The following is a 19,355-nucleotide window of genomic DNA, read 5'->3' as shown; positions in this document are numbered from 1 at the left end:
GATGGAAAGCTTTTCTATTGCTTAAAAGACTTGACTCTCAGAATGAATTTGACACATTTTTTCCAAAACACTTCAGTAGAAACAGGATTAGGGATCACATAAGCACTGGAACACCTACCATGGGTCAAACCACAGCACCATTAGCTGAGGCCACCTATTTTCAAGAATGGCCATAGATAGATGGCTAGGGAAGAACATAAAGACCAAGGAAACGTAAAATGCTTCCCCCAAATAGTTTCCCAGTTCATTTGCAGCTGAAGGACACTCTTAGTCAGAGAAGTTTTTTTATATGCTCACTACCCTTTAATAAATTTCCCTTTCATTAACTTATTCAGTCTTTCCAGGTACAATTTTAGCATCTTCAAAATGTTATAGCTAACTGCACATTGCCTGAAGAGTCACAGCTTTAATTTGTTCATGGAAAGAGCACTGAATTTCACCCTGGAGCTTCAGAGCTGGTTGCTACTTGTCACCTCCTATCGATGGCACCATCTCTCCTTTGTACTGCCACCCCCAGACACTTACCAGCATTCAGTCTTTCTGCTCTTCTAAAGTTCCACACACCAAAGGCCTTAAGACACAGAGAAAAGAGATAAAGAAAGAAACTCACTAGTTTCTGCCTCATATCACATCCTTCGCCAATGCACCTTACTCAGTGTCTCTCAAATTAGCTGACCATCTACAACCGCTTCTCTAGCTGGCTGTGAGTGCATCACTAGCCACGGTTTCCATAACGTCCTGGGTAGCCTCAGCCACCACAAAGGAATCTTGCTGGTTCCCTTGTTTACCTTTGCAAGGGGGAAACGGAGAGCTACAGGAACATCAGTGCAGAAGAAGCTGCTCAGATGGTGAGAGAAGCTTAGTGCAGCAGTACTAGTGCAGTACATGAAGGCCTGGAGGCTCCTGTCCATGCTTTTCCAGGCACCAGTAGAGCTCTTCTCAACAACAGAATCATTGCGCATTTGCAAAAATAACCTTCCAGCTGTTCTGGCCCCACCAGAAGTTGAGCACTCCACTGCAAATTATGTTGCTTGGCTTTCCAGGAGAGGGCACTGCTACATCAACGCGTGGGCCAGTACCTCACTGGACTCTCCTTAAGATTTGCATGTCAACCTGCTTGCAACCACCTGCTCTTGCTCTCAGCACTACACAGTGAATGACCTGCAAGGGGATGCTTTGCCTGAAGCTGAGGCAACTGCAGAGATCAGTCTGAAAGGACTGAAACCAGCAAGATGTCGGCCTCCCTCTGAGCCTGACTCCCCACCACCCAACAATTTGCACCAGCGCAAAGAAGGTGCAATATACTTCCAGATTCATACTGCAGGGGTGGCAATGTCCATGCAAGAATGGCGATGGTAAAGTGAGCTTTTGGGACACCAGTGGCCACAAAGATCTTCAGCTTTTTACCTCAGGCTACATAGGACTCTGTCCTATTTGGTCTCAGGATGGTTTTGTGCCAGGTCATGGGATTCAGAGGCAGTTCAGCTTGGTAACTGTGCTGAGTAGGGCAAGGTATATAACACTGGCTGCAGCTTCTCACACTGCACAGTTCCATGCACAAGTTGGTCAACGAGCTGCAAACCAACTTCTGGCACCTGGCCCATGGGGTCAAGGAGCAGGTGTGAAACCACCATCTGATGCTATAAACAAAGGAGCTGCAAAAGCGCAGAGCAGTTGAGGTGGGACCTGTAAATCTTGTTCTCGGAGTCTGAAAGAAAAGAAGCTTGGATCACAATCTATCACACTTGTCTTTCAAGGACTAGGGTACTCTCTCTTGCAATAGAAGACCTGCATAGAGGTCTTTCTTCCAATCCTTTACAGTTTTAAATCACCTAGGACACTACTTACTGTTGTAGCTGTGACAAAGCATGCAGAATCAGACAGGCTTTTTAGGACACAGGAACAGGTCATATTCTAAGAGGCTTAATTTTCTGAGACATCAGCAATCATTCCTTATGCCTTTGCTGACCACAACCCATATTGCTATAGTTGATATTAGAGACTTCAGCAAGCAAAATCCTGCTGTGTAATAACAGCTGAAAAAGATGCAATTGGTAAGAACCAGAAACAAACCTGGGATGCATTTAGGTGTTAGAACAGCCACAAATAAATTGATTTTTAATATAACCCAGTCAGACCTACTTTTACATACAAAGATCACAATATTTATTATTAAAAAAAAAAACAAAAACACAAGGACCTGGATCGCATAAAAGAAGCTGAAGTAAGTGTTGTCTTCACTTCTTAAACACTCATTTTCACATTAACATCTTCTAACTGTTTGGGATCTGACCTCAGCAGCAAGGGCAGATGCATTCATCTTCTTGTCCATGGATGTTCCCATATAAGGTGATCTCTCTTTGCCTGTGGAGCACGACTTCGATTTGCTCAGGTTTCGTTCCACTCTGATTTGCTGGCCTCTATGGTCGAGCTCCTCTTGCAGTTTTACAAGGCAGTCATCCACACAGCAGTAGCTATAAAGGGAGGAGAAAGACAGGAGAAAGTAATGAAGATGTGCCTGCAGATCTAAAGAGGTCTGGATAGTTTATTTTGCTCCATTGTTTTTCATCTGCTCATTGCCTCTGTATGACACATTTACTATAAGCAATTTCTCTGAGTTTTTCCCAAGCAGTGTAAGGCATAAGCCCTATCCAGAGAATTGGATAGAACAATAGGGATGCATTGTTCTAACAACTCTGTAGTCATTAGGAAACTTTGCTTGAAACTCTGTATAACTCGTCATGCAAACTAACTTGGGAATTGGAAAATGCCCGCAGAATTATACAACAAATACATATGAACACTGGCCTTCAGTTCTGTAAGACTTGATTCAAGTATCACATCAAAAATCTAAACTGCCTCCTCTAACATTTGCCCAAGGCTGCACTAAAAGTTATAATATCTTTTATGTCTGTGAAGGTTCTGTTGTGATACAGAAGCCAAGACACTATAGAATAAGCTATTCTACTGTTTTTTTGTTTTTTTTTTTTAAATAAGTTTGAGAATTCAGACACTATTACTGAGTACAAATATCAAGCAGCGTGTGGCATCCTGGGGTAGCAATGTGGCTACTTTGGGCTGCATGGATAAAAAGCACAAAACCACTGGAAGAAGGGATTATGAAAATGTACCACGGGATCCCCCATGCTTTCCCTGACCTGGGAAGTCCCAAGGAACTCTGATGCATGATTTTGCTCCCGTATCAAATCATAAGTACATTCAAACAGGCCAGCATGCTGGAGCTCAACCAGTCTATTTCTAATGACTTCACATCACAGAGGTCTTGTTCCCCTCTCAGACTCAGAGTGTTCGGAGTTCATGGGTTTTCATCATGACAGAATGATATAATATTGGGATCTTGCATTGTCTGATCTTGGCGTTTTCTAATTTTCAAGCAACCTTTCTCTTCTTTGTCATCTCTATAACATTAAGGAGATGTGAAAAGCAGGGAACAGTTCTTTGGCTCTCAGAAGGTGTGAGGAGCAAAACAGCCTGATGCAAAGAGAAACTCAGAGCAGCACCCCCAGCCATACCCAGCCCAGGTCCAGACCCTCTCCATCCTCAGCACTGCGATCACAGTGTGTTCTCTCCCTGTACTGAGGACTGAAGTAAGGATGTGTATCCATATTTGCAGAAACACTGTTTCTCCAGAATTAAGGAAGTACTGCCCAGGATCAATAACACCTACCACTTCCTATTACCCATCACTGTCGCCTACAGGCAGCAGAACTGGTCCCCAGTGCCTCCACAGAAAATACCATTTTCATTTGCTCCCTCTCTGTATTCTATATGCTCAAAATACTGATCAGAAGAAAAGCGTAATTGATACCAGGAAAGCATGTCAAGTGAAAGTAGATCTCTTCTGGGAGCTTGTAGGTAGTACGATTCCTAAAGGTCAGTATACAGACAGAAAGCACAAAGGAAACATGATCTGGTTTTTAAAGTTCAAATCCAGGAGTCAGGAGACTTGGATTATGTTCCTGGCTCTATCGCAGCTTTCATGCACAATCAAAAGCAACTCATCCATCTCCTTTGTGACTTAGTTTAGCCAGTGAAAAGCTAGGACAGAAATGTGGTGTCACTTCTCAGGCTTTTAGAAAAGATGGGTAAATTAGTATTTTATGAGGTGCTTTCTATTCCCCAGAAAGAAGAGGGGAGCTAATCTAAGATAGACACATTGTTTAGAATTGCAAAGTATTGCATTTATGATTGCTGCTTACTGAATAAAATTCTGCAGTGACATACAACCCGTGCATTTCAACTGGCACCAATTTAATGACTCACTGCATATTTTACTCCATCATCTGCGAACTCACAGGAGTTTCTAAGACAATCCAGAAAGCTAACTGGAGGGCAGAGGCTCCAGAATCCAAAACCTGTTGAAGATCTAAACATGGGCTTTTGCAACAGCGACAAAAATGTGCTTGTACATCTCCTACACACGGGACATCCTCCTCCCTCTGCAGAAACCGTGAAGCTAAGCACATGCTGTCAGGGGTGCACGTGAACCCTACAGCTGCCGTTCCTTGCATCAAGAGTGTCGTGCTGTGAAGACAACGCACAGGACATTGCATGTACACTGCAGCGGCCCGAGCCCCCCCGGGCTCACACTGCGCTGGGGTGGGATGGGGAGTTCCGGGACAGGCTGCCTTTGGAGACGCTTCGGGCTGCCTCCCCCAGGGCAGCATGATGCGAGGAGGAGGAGGAGGAGGAGGAGGAGGCGAGAACCCACTCCCCAGAACACGACCTGCTCCGTTCTGTTCCTGCCCCTCCGCAGAGGTCAGAACTCCACGCGCTACTCTGCGCATGCGCGCATCCCTCCAGCTGCAGTCCGCGTGGCACGCCGGAAGTGACGTAATCGTCTGGCCTGGCAACCGTTACCACGGTAACCTGGAGGCGCGAGCTGGGGGTGAAGGCCGAGGCGGCCTCGGCTCCGTTACCTCACGGCACGGGGGTGGCCCCGAGCGGGCCCGGCTGGCGGTGAGGGCTCGGCCGCGTTCCCCTGCAGTCTCTTGAGGGTTTTCATAGTCCTCTCGGGGCTGAGGGGCTGGCCGGGCCGAGCCCGGTGCCGGCTGAAGGCTGCTGTGCTGCCGAGGCCTTCGCTGAGCGGTGCGTTTAGCAGCCCTCCCGGCAGCCCTCAGCTCCCTGGCCCCACCGAGGCCTCGTGGCGTCTCGTCCGGCTGTTCTGCAGAGGCTTTTCCAGGACACAACCATGAGTGACCAAATCCAGTACATTGTTGAGAAGCTCAATCAGGAGCCCTTCAGGAAGAACTACAATTTAATCACGTTTGACTCCTTAGAGTCGGTGCAGCTGTTGCAGCTGCTCAGTGATGTGCTGGGGGAGATTGACTCGAAGGTAAGGAGAGCAGTCAGAGGTGCTCAGACCTGGGTAACTGCCAACATCTTAAATGGGCTTGTCACAAAAATTGCGCGGAATGCTTTTATTTAGGTCTGGCGCTGTGTATCTTTGTGGTATGTTTGGTTTACCAAAATAGCTTGTATGAGTATTCCTGGAAATAAATGTGCCTGACAAGAATCCTTTGTGTCTATATATCTACAAGTTTTTGGTGAACAAACACATGTTTATTGGGCCAGGGATACTGGATCCTTGTCCACCAGAGACTGATGACTTAATCTTTTAACTTGGGAATCAAGATAGAGATCTTAAATTGGTTCAGACTGACAACAACTCGAGTCAAAAGTCAGACTATGTCTTGCTCACATGTACAGTGGAGGAGCTGACCAAGAACGGAATCTCATGGCTTCTCATTTGCAATTGATAACTGAGTTACTGACTCCCCTTACCCTGACACTACCAAAGATGTGCGACTAGAAGGGATCAGTACCTTGAGTGCAGAGGTACGTGTCCTGCTGTGGTAGGATCTCAGACTTGGAAGTAATTTGTTCCTCTGTATAGATGAGGTCCCATGAACAGGGAGAACTTAAACCTAGAATAAAGTTACGTGAATACGCATGTAGGAGAAAAATATTTTGAAGATAATAAAAACTTGATGATAAAAAGAATGTGTTGTATGGAACTCGCTTCACTGACATGTGGTAAGTGAATAAAGGCAATTCTTTTAGTGTTGCTTGTTAATTAAAATGACTTGAACAAATACTGGATATTTATTTGTATGTTTCAAACTATGTAGCATGCTGTTGACATTAGAGAGGAGCTGCCAGAGAATACGGCTAAAAGAATGTTGACTCTCCTTGGTATCCTTAAATACAAACCTCCGGGAAGTATAACAGACCTGTAAGTATCTTTTGATCCGTAGATTATGGTAAAACGTGCTTTACAGCTTCTATGTAACAACCTTTAGTTCAGTGTTTTTTTTTGTATTTTTGACCTTGACCATCCAAGTGGGCATGCATAACGCATTAAAAAGAGCTCCTGTTCTGTCGGCCTGGAGTGCTGCGCTGGGATGGCAGCAGAAGGCTCCGCAGGCGTGGGGCAGCCCCGGGGCCCGGCTGCAGCAGCTGCTATTGCGGAGTCTGCCAGGAGAGGGTGCCACCTGCATGGCAGGGTCACTCCTGCCCCCAGCCCTTCCAGACTGCGTTGCCACCCTCCTGCGCCAGGTGGTAACCCCGAAAACCCGCGCTCTTCCCTCATTTTCTCTTTTCCCGAAGATTACTGCTGGAAAGGACGAATCGTTTTTGCAGGCTTTAGCATTTTGTTTTGTTATGGGGTTTCTGTGTGCCTCAAGGTAGCAGAATCAGGATTGTAAATAGCAAACTGGCACCATGACTGCCTTCTCTATTAACTGCATTAAGAAAGCCATTAGGGATGTGGAGTGGGAATGTCAAAACACTGCAAACTGTTTCCAGCCGGTGTTCTTTCGTTTGAGATTTATTGATAGTCAGTGATACTTTTTTTGTTGTTGTTGTTTTTGAATAGGAGTGCATTTCGCCAAGGGTTAGTTACGGGAAGCAAAACTATAATTCATCCTGTCTTACACTGGCTTCTTCAGAGAACCAATGAACTCAAGAAAAGGGCTTATCTGGCACGTTTCTTAGTAAAACTGGAAGTGCCAGTGGAGTTCCTACAGGATGACACCGTTGCTGACGTCAACAAGCAGGTAGTATTTTTCATGAATGCCAACATTTAGCATGAATTAATTAAAGTGCCAATAGAAGAATGAATACATGAATTGAGTTACTGTTGAGATTAAAGTTCAAGAGAGTTATAACAAGAGAATGCTGGAATCAAGGGTCACCAACTATTCATATAAATAAATATATGTTTTGACCATCTTTCTTCCAATAAAATTGTTTAGTAAGAGGTAGCGTTGAATTAAAAGGATTTAAGCTCATTAAATGCTGCATGCTAAATATCCTTCATTTTCATGCTGGCTAAGAAATATACTTTTTTTCTTATTTTTTTAAACACTTTTCTTTTTTACTTCCTGCAATCTCTGACATGGATATTTTTAACTTTATAAAGTACCACTTTAGATCAGTTCAGAAAACAGTATGAACAAAAACCACTGTCTCTCAATTGTCAACTAAAGGTATAATATCTGCCCCCTAACATTTATATTAGTGTTATCCCATTCTGCTTCAACCTTTTTTTCTCTCTCTCTCTCTCTCTTTTTTTTTTTTTTTTTTTTTTTTGTGTGTGTGTGTGTGTGAGATGTCAGACATTTCTTTCCTTGGCTGGTGTTCCTATTTACTATGTTTCCACTTCTTCTGTGAGCATTAAATGTTGATTTTAGACAACAAGATTGGGTGGGTTTAAAATGTAAAGCTTAAAGTGAACCAAAATCACATTTTTACACTTGTGTTATCTGAGGTACATATTTACTTTATTTTGATCCAATTTTCTCTGCCTTTTGCCCAATGTAGTTGCTTGCAAATCACAGTGTTTGTGAATGTTCATAACAGGTAACTTCCTTATTAGCTGTGCACCAGCAAAGCTCTATAGCTTGATTGATTTTCTTTTTTGTTACCGCTAGCAAGGTTTGATTTATAACTTTGAATAACTAAGCAGAAGTAGGAAGGAGAGAAAGGAATGCAGGTTGTAAGTTTTCTCAGTATGTCACAGTCCCAATATGTATAAATATCCATCTCCATTATTTCCATTACGTAAGATGTGTTCCTTTTTGGGATTGCAGTAATGAAACCATCTTATTAAACGAATACCCTTCTGATTTAACTCAGAACAGAAGCTGGGGTAATACAGTGCCTTTATGTAACACAGCATTACCATGAAAATATTTAGATACTAATGAATTAAAGAACTTGGCCTAAACTATTTATGTAGGCAGGCATGTGATGGTGCATTTTAATAGAAACATTTCAAATATGAAGTTCTGGAGATCTTAGAACATGAGCAAGTTTTATGGGTGTATAGAAACAAGCTCACGTGTACTGCAAATTATTTAAACAAGGCTCTCAGAATACCTGCCACTTCCCCAGTTTTGAGATTTGGACATCAAATTGATTGCAGTGTCTAATTTTAAAAGTAATCAAATTTAGGCAAAAATCTGATTGAGCAGTCTTTAGTGAGTTGCTCCCAGGTGCCAGGAATCACAATTTCTGCTGCTGAGACCTGAGCTTTGGTTGGCTGGTTGAGTGTGTGTCAGTTATTTCAGGTGTGTGGGCCAGCTGCAGAATACCTTTTTTTTCAGTGGAAGAGGGAACCTTCCCATTTGTTCTGGTTTTGCAAACTGTGCTATGCCCATGTTTGAGTTTTGCCATTGGTCTTGAGATGTTGTGTCTCAGTGAGGAAGAGGCTCGCTAAACTCATCTCTTGAAAGAGCTGGAGCAGGGACACAAAGGAAGGCTTTTGAACATTGGCAATGAATACAGTTGCTCCCAGTTAACTTGCTATTTTGTTACTTGTTGAAGTACTTCTATAATACATAAGTGATTACAAGGCAGTAGCATTTTTACTTGTGCTTTTTTTTTTTTTCTTAACTCATTCTTCCTCACCCACCTGGTGCGCACCTCGTAATCATATCTTTGTTATTTAGTCAAACTCTTTTTGATTATGTAATCTTTTTCTCAGTGGCCATTTTATTGCAGTTTTTTTGAATTCGATCCAGCTTGCCCTAGTGTGCCTGGTACTGAAACAACCAGAAATAAAAGAAATATTCCAGGTGCTGGTTCCTCGGGGTTTTATAGGATAGAATTGCTGCTTCACCTCTCAGAGATATGCCATCTTTGTTTGACCTGGCCTTTGCTGTTGCCATTTGGTGTTCAACAGTTGTATCAATTGCTCTTTCCAGGAAGTAAGAAAAAAAAAAAGATATTCTCTGTTTAGATTTCTCCATCTTATCGAATGGCTGTTTCTGTGGAGATTATTCTTCCCTATATCTCAGCCTTCGTTTCTTCGAGTTGAATCTAAATTTATTTCTCATCCGTATTTCTAAACTCTTTCTGTCCCCTGTTATTTCTCTACCCACACAGACTTTCACACTGCCTCTCAGTTGAAGAGTACTGGTGGGCAATGTACTGGTGTGGAGGTAGCACACTGTCTACTTCTTCCTAAAAACCGAACTACATATATCCATCTCTGTAACATACCGAGGGCACGATTATGCAATATGGCAAAACAGTTTCTCACATGTTAAGTCAGGTGTGCTCTTGGACTGCTTTGCTGGAGAGAAAATCAGTGCTCTAACTTCAAGCTCCATTGCTTAGCTCGAGCATCTTGTTAGACCCAGCACTCCCTTTTTAGCTTGACAAGTTTACACGTGTGATGTACACAGACCTATAGTAAGGGAGAACAATTAGTTAACGTAGCATTGTCCCCTTCAGCTAACATCTTCCTGTTTTGAAAATACATTGTGTATTACAAGGGCAGAGGTTAAAATGCTGAAGAAATTGTGAAAATTCTGGCTATTAATTTAAAATGGAAGATAATTCACTGTCATTTTTGATTTCTGCTTCATAAGTTCATAAGCTGTAGTGGTGAAAAGTCCATTTAATTCTTGTTTTTACAGTGTTTCTATGTCTATGTTTACTGTCTTAATAGTAAAGCAACATGTTGGCCTGAAAACTCTCAGCCATAGAGCTCATTCTGCATATTTTTATCTCATTTTATAGTATGAAGACCTGATGGAAGCATTTAAAAACCTACATAAGGAATGTGAGCAGCTCAAAACATCTGGTTTATCTACTGCAGAAATAAGAAGGGTAAAAATATGACAAAATTGCATCATTTTTATGTAGGTTTTTTTTGGGGGGGAAGGTTAGTTCTATTTATTTTTTTGATTTTGTGGACTCATAGTAGTGTGTACACTGTGGAGGTCAGAGCTGATTGGCACTCGGTTGCTTTTTTTCAAACTGTTCTCTGTTGGCAAACAGAAAGTCCTTGCTCATTATTAGAACTGGGCTTTCTGAAGCAGATGAGGAAATGAGGCTGCCAAGACTGTGTTCAGCATGATTTTCAACTATTTGAACTCTTTTTCTGTGACCACAAACTGATATAAAACCTTGAACTTTACTGATATAGGGTGGTAATTTCAGAGGTTGAATGAATTAAGAGCTTAAGTCAACAAAAATTGTGTTCCTATGTGGCTAAAGTGTTAAGTAAAGATATTTGTCCTGTTTCAGCAGAATGTTTGAGCACGAATCCAGCTTTCCATTAAGACATACAAACAAATTAAGCAAATGTTGAGATAAGGCCTAAACTGAGAATTTAGTTCACTTTCTCTCATAGTTGTTAATGTGTGGTGTCCTGCTGTTGTAAAGTAGGATTAAAGAAGGATAATTGGATACATGTTTTAGAAACATAAACAGTTTATTTTAACACAGTTTTAATGGGAAAAGTGTCAGCAAGTATAACTCCTATACAGCTTCATGCAGATTGTCAGGGAGTGGGTAATGGTGGCAAGATTTAAGAACAAATGTTTAATTGTATCAGATGTTGAATTCACACTGATTTTTGCTTGGTTGTTTCTGTTTGTGGGGTGGAGGGTTTCTTTTATTTTTTAGAGAAACGCACCTGCTTTTATTTTAAATGCTCACATTAATACTGAAGGATGCAGAGAGTGGAAACTTAGGAGGGAGTAGGAGAGATGAAAGAGACTGGAATCCTGGATGTTCTGATCATGGGTTGATAAAGCTTTAACTACTTCAATGTATTCAGAGAAGAATTCTGCTTTTCACAGTAATTTGTACAGAATTTAGTTCAGTCTGCACTATCTAGTAAATAAATTAACATTTCTCTATCTGTTTTTGCTGCTGTTTAGGATATAAGTGCAATGGAAGAGGAGAAAGATCAACTCATCAAAAGAGTAGAGCGTCTTAAGAAGAGGGTAATAAGAGAAGTAACGCTGTTACATTTCAGTGTCATAATCCTTGGCTTGCAACTCTGATTTTGGAATGCAAACAAGGATTAGAATAAACATACTGTGTGTCTAGAAAGGAGTCAAATAACTAATTGACCTACAGGGAATCTCCCTAGGCGTTAGTCCAGAGCTTTTAAGAATCTTGAGTCCAGTACTTTGCTGTCATTTCTGAGTAGTAACATGTATGGAAAGGAAATGCTAAGTGGGTTTGTTAGACATATGATCTCTTTAATGTATTTCTCAACTATCTGACAGTAACATGCACTATTTATCCGCTTGCTGTAGGTGGAGACAGTACAAAATCATCAACGAATGCTTGAAATAGCAAGACAGCTTCGCTTAGAAAAAGAGAGAGAAGAATCTTTGGCTCAACAGAAACAAGAACAAAAAAATCAGGTATTGCCATGAAATTGTACCTCTTAAAATAAATAGTTTGTGGCATCTGTCTGGGGATCGTGTGTGTAAAGAAGTACATCAGAAAAAACAAAAACAGTACAGAGTTTCTCCCAGCATCAGAAAATTAAATCCTATTTAAAATATAAATATCTGTGTACATCTTAAAGGAAGAGGCTTGATGCTACAAGTTTTGAATGTTTCATTTGAGATGTTTGGCTGCCTCAGCTGCCCCTGACATCATCATTTAGCAATCCTAGGAAATGTTCCATGACTTACTGTGGGAGCACCCAAAGAGAGGTCATTATATTTATGATAGTGAGCAAATGTTTCCTTAGTTTGATTGTATCTCTGTGTGCTTGCACTAAGATTTCAGGGACTCGGTAACATGGCAAGTACCTCAGTGGAACAGTGCAGGGGGAATTTGTATTCAGGAGCAACCTTGGGGTTTTGGTCCCTGAATCTCACAAAGGTGATGTCCTAGTAAGTACTGGAAGCAGCTGGCATCTGAATATAGGTGTGGATTTTATTCCTAAGCTGTGTTTTATGATTCCAAGCCAAGCTGCTCTATCATCTCACTAAATTCTGTTGATTTCAAATAGAATATGAACTTTAACACTGCTTTTAAAGGAGCAAAACTCAGATTCCTAGTACTACAGTCAATACACAGATTTGGAATCAACATGAATCAGAAGGCTTTCAAGCTGTTGGTCTTTTCTTGAGGGAGATCACAAAAAAATAATATGATGTCCAGCTGACAATGTGTTTCTTGTCACACATTTCTCTAAGTAGCAGAAATACTATTCACCTGGCTGCTGTTGTTTGCCAACAAGCTTTTCCATGTATTCTCCACTTGGCTCAACCGTAGACTAGTGGATTGCTGTGACAACTCAGCTGCCTTCCAGGAACTGCAGCACAAAGAGTTTTCTACTGCAATCCTGATTCTAGCTTTTTTTGCTCTTCTTGTAATGTTCAAGCTGCTTGAATGTTTGCTTAAAAATCGTTTAACAAATTTCTCCTATAGAGAAAACACTACTTGGGAGTATGATATTTTTCTTAATTAACAGTAAAGAGTAAGTAAATCCAGGCCAATTGTTGAAAAATTGTTTTGGCACATTTCCTTGTGAACCAGAAGCTGGTAGCTACCATTTTTTGTATTTGGGATACTTTGTGATACTCTTGCTTTAGTTACTTGGATATGCATTTCAAAGGAGTGAGCTTATGTGTGTCCAATTTTCTCTCCAAAGTTATTCCACGCAGAGCAGAAACTGCAGAGAGCACAGCTCCAGCTGAAAGAGATGCATCATGCAGTCGTGGATTCAAAACCTGAAAGTAAGTAGTAATGTGTAATGCTTGAGGGGTTTACACTTCTTTTCTGTGAGAAATGAAACTAAAACTGTGTGATTCTCAATAATATGGTAGTGCCAAAAAGCGTATGTGAAGTAGAGAGAAGCTAATGGAAGAAATAAATTCTAAAGGCATGTGTTGGAGGTCCCAAAGGTGAATGTGCCTTGCTATAAAAAGGCAGGGAGAATGTCACAAAGGAAGATGATGAAATACCTAAGTCTTGTTTTTGAGGTCCACTCTTCTTAAAATCTGAAGCCGGTTAAATACTGAAAATTAGTTGTAATACTCTGCAGGAAAAAAAAAACCGTTGGAACTACAAGAGATGGGAAAAAGCAGAAACTTCCCAGAAAAGGCAGAGTTTAGATACTGTGAAGTTTTGTGTCCTTTGGATTTGGAATTGGAGATCAGGGAAATACTGCTTCATCTCAATGAATGTACATGTACATTGAATATTATGTTTTATTCAGTGTAGACTTGTTTGTTGTGGTGTTTTTTTTTAGTTACATTGAAGAAAACATTTGTTTATAGAGCGTTAAGGCCTGTTTCTTATTTTAGTGCAAGTTTCAGTTTTAATTTTATATGGTACCAAAAACAAAGCCACTTCCTAATTAAACTTTTTATAGAGAATGGATTTTACATACATACATACTTACATACATATACAGTCTTGCATACAATTATATTTTATATATTGATAGATACACATACTAGATACTTCTCTATTAATATATAGATATATAAACATTATAAAAATATATGATAAAAAATAGTTCTCTTGATGTGACTGTGGCTGATTTGGTTGTATGTTGACATTAAGAATGGTGAGACTGCTTCTGCTCGTTTTCAGTCTTATCTCAGTCTGCAAATCACACTAACAAAATAAATTATGCTCCTTGTAGAGTAAGTCGTTAACTCATTGATCATTTATAAAAAATACTGGGTGGGAGGGAATTACAGATAGTAGATAAACACGTAGCTTACTGCCTCCAAAGTCTACAACTGTACAACATCTATGTTTCTGAAGGAAATACAACTAGGATTCATCTGAGACTGTGTAGGGTTCAGTGTTGTTGATGCATGTGACCTCAATTGGTTATCAGTAACACGTCACAGGATTGACAGAAGCTTTATGTGTTATATGGAGGATTGTAGTATGAAGGTATAGGACTCAGAATGGTTATTTTCCCAGAGCCTTTGCAGTGACATTCTGAGTTGCTGTGGTAAAAAATGTAATTTTTGTTATCTGAATAAATAATTTCCCAAATGATAGAGGCTGTGTACTAAGTTTTAAATTTAGTAAAGTAATTCCCTATCCTACTTTCTCAGGTACATTTAATGTTTCAGCTGCATCATGGAACTGCTTTGGCAGTTGTTTTGAGTTAGAGGATTTTTCTTAGTCAACAGCACATTGTGATATTATTACTTTGTAATTTTGCTTTATTTTTTTTACAACGTTCATCAGCCACTGAACCACAAATGAAACTAGAGTAAAGAAGATAGGTCCTTTAAAAGAGTACCTGAACTGTGGTGAATTCTATAACTGCTCCAACTTTGTAGAAGCTATCTAAGAGTTTATACAGCAGAGCTATGTCAACATTTCTATTTCAGTTTGTAGGGTATTTTTAAAGCCTGTGGAAACTTGATGGGTTCAGTTCACAGAAGCAAAGGTAACGTAATAAAGAGTCAGTAAAGATGTCATTTGATCACTGAGATGAAAATAAAGTGAACTTACTTAATACCCTTATCTTGAGCCTTACTTGCAGGAAAAAAAAGAAGTGTTTAGATGAAGAAAAGCTTGGAGTCATTAGTCAAGAAAACTTCTGTTGAAATTTTGCCCAAACAAAGACTCCAGGACTTAGCTTTGTAATTTAATTGCCTTTCCCCACAGTAGTTACAAGGACACTGCCTGTAGTAGCAATTACAGAATGCCAACTGTTGATTTCTTTTTTTTTTTTTTTTAATAATCGAAATTGTGTGACCACAGCGTATTGAATAGGATTTCATTTCTTTTAAAAGCTTTATTGGTCTACAGTTAACACAATTTATTTATTTCTTTAAAATTCCCTTGGGCTCCAGTTTTGTATCTCAGCTGTCTGCTCAGATCAGTGTAGCTTGTATGCTGATGATTCAAGAGCTGTTTGGTACTTGTGGACTTTCACTGCAAGTTAGATGCTTTTCCTTACAATATTTTTCTTCTGTTTTTAATACTTAACCTGTTTTTACTTCCAAAGCAAGATACATTGATAAAAGCTGTTGTTAATAAGTAGAAGATTTTTATATGCGTTATGGGTACATGCTGCTTCGATTACTTCATCCGGTAATTAACTTAGGATGGTGTTCTTTAAAGAAATGCAAAGTAACTCTTTAATGAATGCAACCAACCCATGCTTACGAGTGTCATTAACGTGCAGTTAGCATAAGTCTGCTGTAGCTACTCCCTAAAAATATAACTTATGATTAATAGTTTATTTACTTTTAGAAATATAATACCTTGTGTGAAGACCTTGTGTTGGACCGTGAAGAAAGGCTGATCATTGTGAAAAGTCTTGCGGACTAAAATTGATAACAGTGGTTTCCATAGTATGCTCCTTCCTTCTTTATTAACTTCAGTACCACTCTGTATTTTGCTTAGCAACAGAGAGGCAGTTGCTGCTGCTTGTACTGACAGGAATTTCTGATTTAAAAAATATGTATTTTTGTTAGTATTTTTAACGCTAAGCACTAGTTTGAATAACCTAACTAATGCTTTCTCAGCAAGATTGTCATCTTTTTGCTTTGAATATCTGCTGGCACAAACACAAATTGTGAATGCCAAGAAGCGATCTGAATTACTAAAATTCTTGATCTCTGTCCATTTTATGGAATGCTATTGTTCAATTTATTGGCAGAAATAGTGAGAAAGGGATGACTAGCTTGAAAATATTGATTAAAAGAATGGGCTAAGAGGGTTTCTGATGATAAACAGAAACATGCAATTTATACATTTCATTAAGTTAATATGTTATAGCATTTTAGAGCACTGAGAACATCAGAGATGCTTGTTATTTTGTACAGATGTTTATTTCACATCATTCTGAACGTTTGATGGAAAATAGAAACTATTACTAAAATATTCTATTTGAATGAAAACAAACTTTGTTGTTGTTTAAAACTTTTCATTTGGCTACAGAACTATCTGCCCCTAAAATTCCAAGTTTAAATAATTTAACACTGCAAACCAGCTTACAATTATGGTAAAGAAGGATGACTTAGGTGGAACTCAATAATAAAAACATTTAAGATAGAAATACATGCCTGGCTGGTAAGACTAATAGTATTGCAATGGTTGACTCTTCCAAGACTTTTTACTTGCACCCCATTTTGAAGAACAAACAAAGCAGCAAAAATTCAATATGGCCTATGTTGCATTGACTAAAAGGAATTTACTGAAAAATTTAAAAAGGAAGCTAATTGGAGAATTGTCACTGAGTGGATGTCTTTCTAATGGGGACATGCAGAAATCAGCATTTGGCCCTTTTTTCCAGTTTTATGTTAGTGCCATGAAAGAAAATAGCAAATCATCTCTGATTGAATTGTCAGATGGAAAACAGGACTGGGGAATTGAGTGGATAATGAGGAGGACAGGCTATTGATTCAAAATAATCGCTTAGAAAACCAAGACCATGCCAACAGTAGATATTTGAAGGAATAGCCAAATGTGATGGTATGTGGGAGTTGTTCCTAAGAAGTGATTCTGATAAAGGCTTGTGGGTTATGGTGTAAAAATGGTAGAACTGGAGCTCCCGGTGTCAAAGTCTTGGTGCTATCCTTGCTTTTATTTATAGAAGGAAATGGAACAGAAGCGTTGTACTTCTCTTTTCTTTTTTTTAGCTCTGATATTTTCCTCATTGCAATACCCACCAATGTCCACTGTCTAGAATTTGGGAAGAATACTGAGAAGTTAGATTTCAAAGAGCCACAGTAATAATTATAACATGGGAAGCATGCCTTACAGTGGAAGATTCAGGAAGCTGTGTAGTTTTTCAAGTTGATACTGATAGATTTAATCGTCATCTATTAATGTTTGCGTGTCCTAGAACTCTGTTTAACACAAGGAAATTGAAAGTGGTACCATTGGAAGCTGCAGACTGTAACACTTCAGTGCTCACTTGTAGAGGATGAATGCAAACAGGGAAGTGAAGGCTTTGATTAGCAAGTGAATGCACATGGAAGTCCATTCGACACCTGCCTTTGTCATAGCCTTCCTATGGGATTCTAAAGAAAGTATTCAAGGTGTTGGCAGGTAGCTTTAATTAATTAATTAAATTAGTATTGCAAACGTTTTTGGTATGGAATGCATAATTGGTAGCCCACAGAGGGAAAAGAAGTAGGAGCTTGAGCACAAAGTAGATCACATTTTACATCTATTAGAAGAATTATGCTGGGAAACCTGCTTCTTTCCTACATGACTGAGCAAGCACTAAGGAAGTCTTTCTCCCGCCTCACTTTTTGCAATAATAATATTAATAAAATTGAATGGAAAACATGAGGAATTGCTGTTAATAGCTCTTCACGTGTAAGGTTGGCAGAACCTTGCTGAAATAGCCCTAGGGCACAGAGCCAGCCTTTCTGTGCAGCTTACGTATGTAGATTTTGTAACCATAAGTGAATGCTAAAACATTAAAAACAGGGCTTATATGTGTAATGGAAAATTTAAAGTATGCTTGCTTTTCTTTCCTCTACCCTGGGAATTTGGAGAAAAAAAAAAAAAAAGGTCTTTCACTGAGAAAAAAAGTCTTAAAAGAGCTGCTGTGTATTTGTTTTTTAAGGTTCTGTTAAGCAGCAGAAATAGCTCTTAGGTAGTTACTTCTCCATATGTCAAATCACACAGGAGGAAAAATATCTCCAGAAGTATTTAGGAAAGAACTACATTAGTCATGAGGGATGCTGGCATCATGTCTTTCCCTATCGAGATGTCAGGTTTTAACTTGCTTCATTGTTTGATGCAGAAGCAGTCAGTGTTTGAAAGAAGTTGGTAATAGCTCTCAGGTTATCGGAGAAACAAATCAAGATAGCAATCAAGCTTTCACCCTGTAAAGTCAATGGGTCCCTTCTGTTTTCAAAAACAGTCATTCAGGCATGGTTCTTTCGTGAGTTTAGTGTTGTATCTGTAATATTAGGCATCCTTTATAAGAAAGCTGGAGAAAGAAATAAAGGATAAGGTATATATGCAGTTGTTTTATTTTTTCCTTCTAAGAGGAAGGCTGAAACACAAGAAATTAGTTGATTAAAATATTAATATTAAATATCAGGATAATTTAATCGATATCACTTCGATTTCCGCACCAAAGTTCTTGGTTATAAATATTCACTGGGGAGTTATGTTCCTAGTTCTGAGGTGATAATTCAGCTCATGGTGTACGTGGGAAGCTTTGCTGCATTTGCAGAGGTGGTAGATTTCTAGTGAGACATTAAAATGTAGTCCTTCCTGCGCAGCTCATCAGTGGGCTGAGGAAGACTGAAAGTCAGTTCTCCTGGAAGAAGGAGGTGGGCATTCTCAGGGGTTGGTTGGTGTTCTCTCGCAGTAAGTCCCAGTGCATTTCTCAGAGCCTGGCTGTAGTGCCCAGCACATAATGGTTATCACGTAAGTATTGTAAGTGTGTTGTCTGTCCTGAAACCAATATTGAAGCTGTTTTGCACAAGATGAGTAACCTTTCCACAAAGAGAAAAAGAGTTCATGGTAGTGCTGTTTTTCATGAACTGAGATCAATGAAATGAACTGCTGGAAAAGAGGAATTCCTGCTCGGTTTTAGTTTGGGTTGACTTTATTTTGTTAGGAGCGCTGCTTTCCCTAGGGTCTATTTTCTTCCTTCTCGTTCTTGAGGCTTTCTCAAGAGCTAAGTATGGCTCCTTTCCTCTCTGGCAGCCAAACAAAGTAGCTTTCCTTTCAGTCTAAGCTGAGAGCAGAGAGTGAGGAGGATCTGTCAGTACTGTGTCTAGTCCTCTTGGTAAATAGATGCAAAATAATGGGCCCCCCTTCTCCAAGGCATGTATTTCACTTTGTTCAGTCCTTCTTTCAAACAGTCAGTGATGTGGTCAGCAGGCTCTTTAGCCTGAGAGCCAAAAGCTGTTTTCAACTTGCATCCTTTCCTCTCTCTGTTTCAGCAACATCAGCTCCATTATTGCATCTCTGTACTCAAGCTTTTCTTTCTTTCTTCAGAGAAGGACAGAGAATTGGAATTTCTGGTTTTGCTTTGCATTTCGTGGCAAAGCAACAAACCCAACAGCCAAGAAAACAAAAAAAAAAATGAACCAGAACAACAGCAAACTAACTGTACA

The 19,355-nt window shown here is 39.7% G+C and overlaps 1 protein-coding gene across 1 annotated transcript in view; it reads left to right on the top strand.

Annotated features, from left to right (window-relative positions):
- IFT81 (intraflagellar transport 81) overlaps nucleotides 4,893-19,355 on the top strand; it is a 38,878-nt gene continuing 24,415 nt past the window's right edge. Inside the window, exons 1-7 of the mRNA XM_021412601.1 lie at nucleotides 4,893-5,356; nucleotides 6,153-6,256; nucleotides 6,899-7,079; nucleotides 10,051-10,140; nucleotides 11,199-11,264; nucleotides 11,583-11,693; nucleotides 12,938-13,022. Coding sequence (XP_021268276.1) covers nucleotides 5,213-5,356; nucleotides 6,153-6,256; nucleotides 6,899-7,079; nucleotides 10,051-10,140; nucleotides 11,199-11,264; nucleotides 11,583-11,693; nucleotides 12,938-13,022 — 781 coding nt within the window. The 5' untranslated portion in view covers nucleotides 4,893-5,212. The remainder of the gene's footprint in view (nucleotides 5,357-6,152; nucleotides 6,257-6,898; nucleotides 7,080-10,050; nucleotides 10,141-11,198; nucleotides 11,265-11,582; nucleotides 11,694-12,937; nucleotides 13,023-19,355) is intronic.

This window comes from Numida meleagris, chromosome 14 (assembly GCF_002078875.1).
Source record: "Numida meleagris isolate 19003 breed g44 Domestic line chromosome 14, NumMel1.0, whole genome shotgun sequence".
Classification (NCBI taxonomy): Eukaryota; Metazoa; Chordata; class Aves; order Galliformes; family Numididae; genus Numida; species Numida meleagris.
The sequence above is the reverse complement of the archived record's forward strand: the minus strand, read 5'-3'. Positions and strand labels throughout refer to the sequence as shown.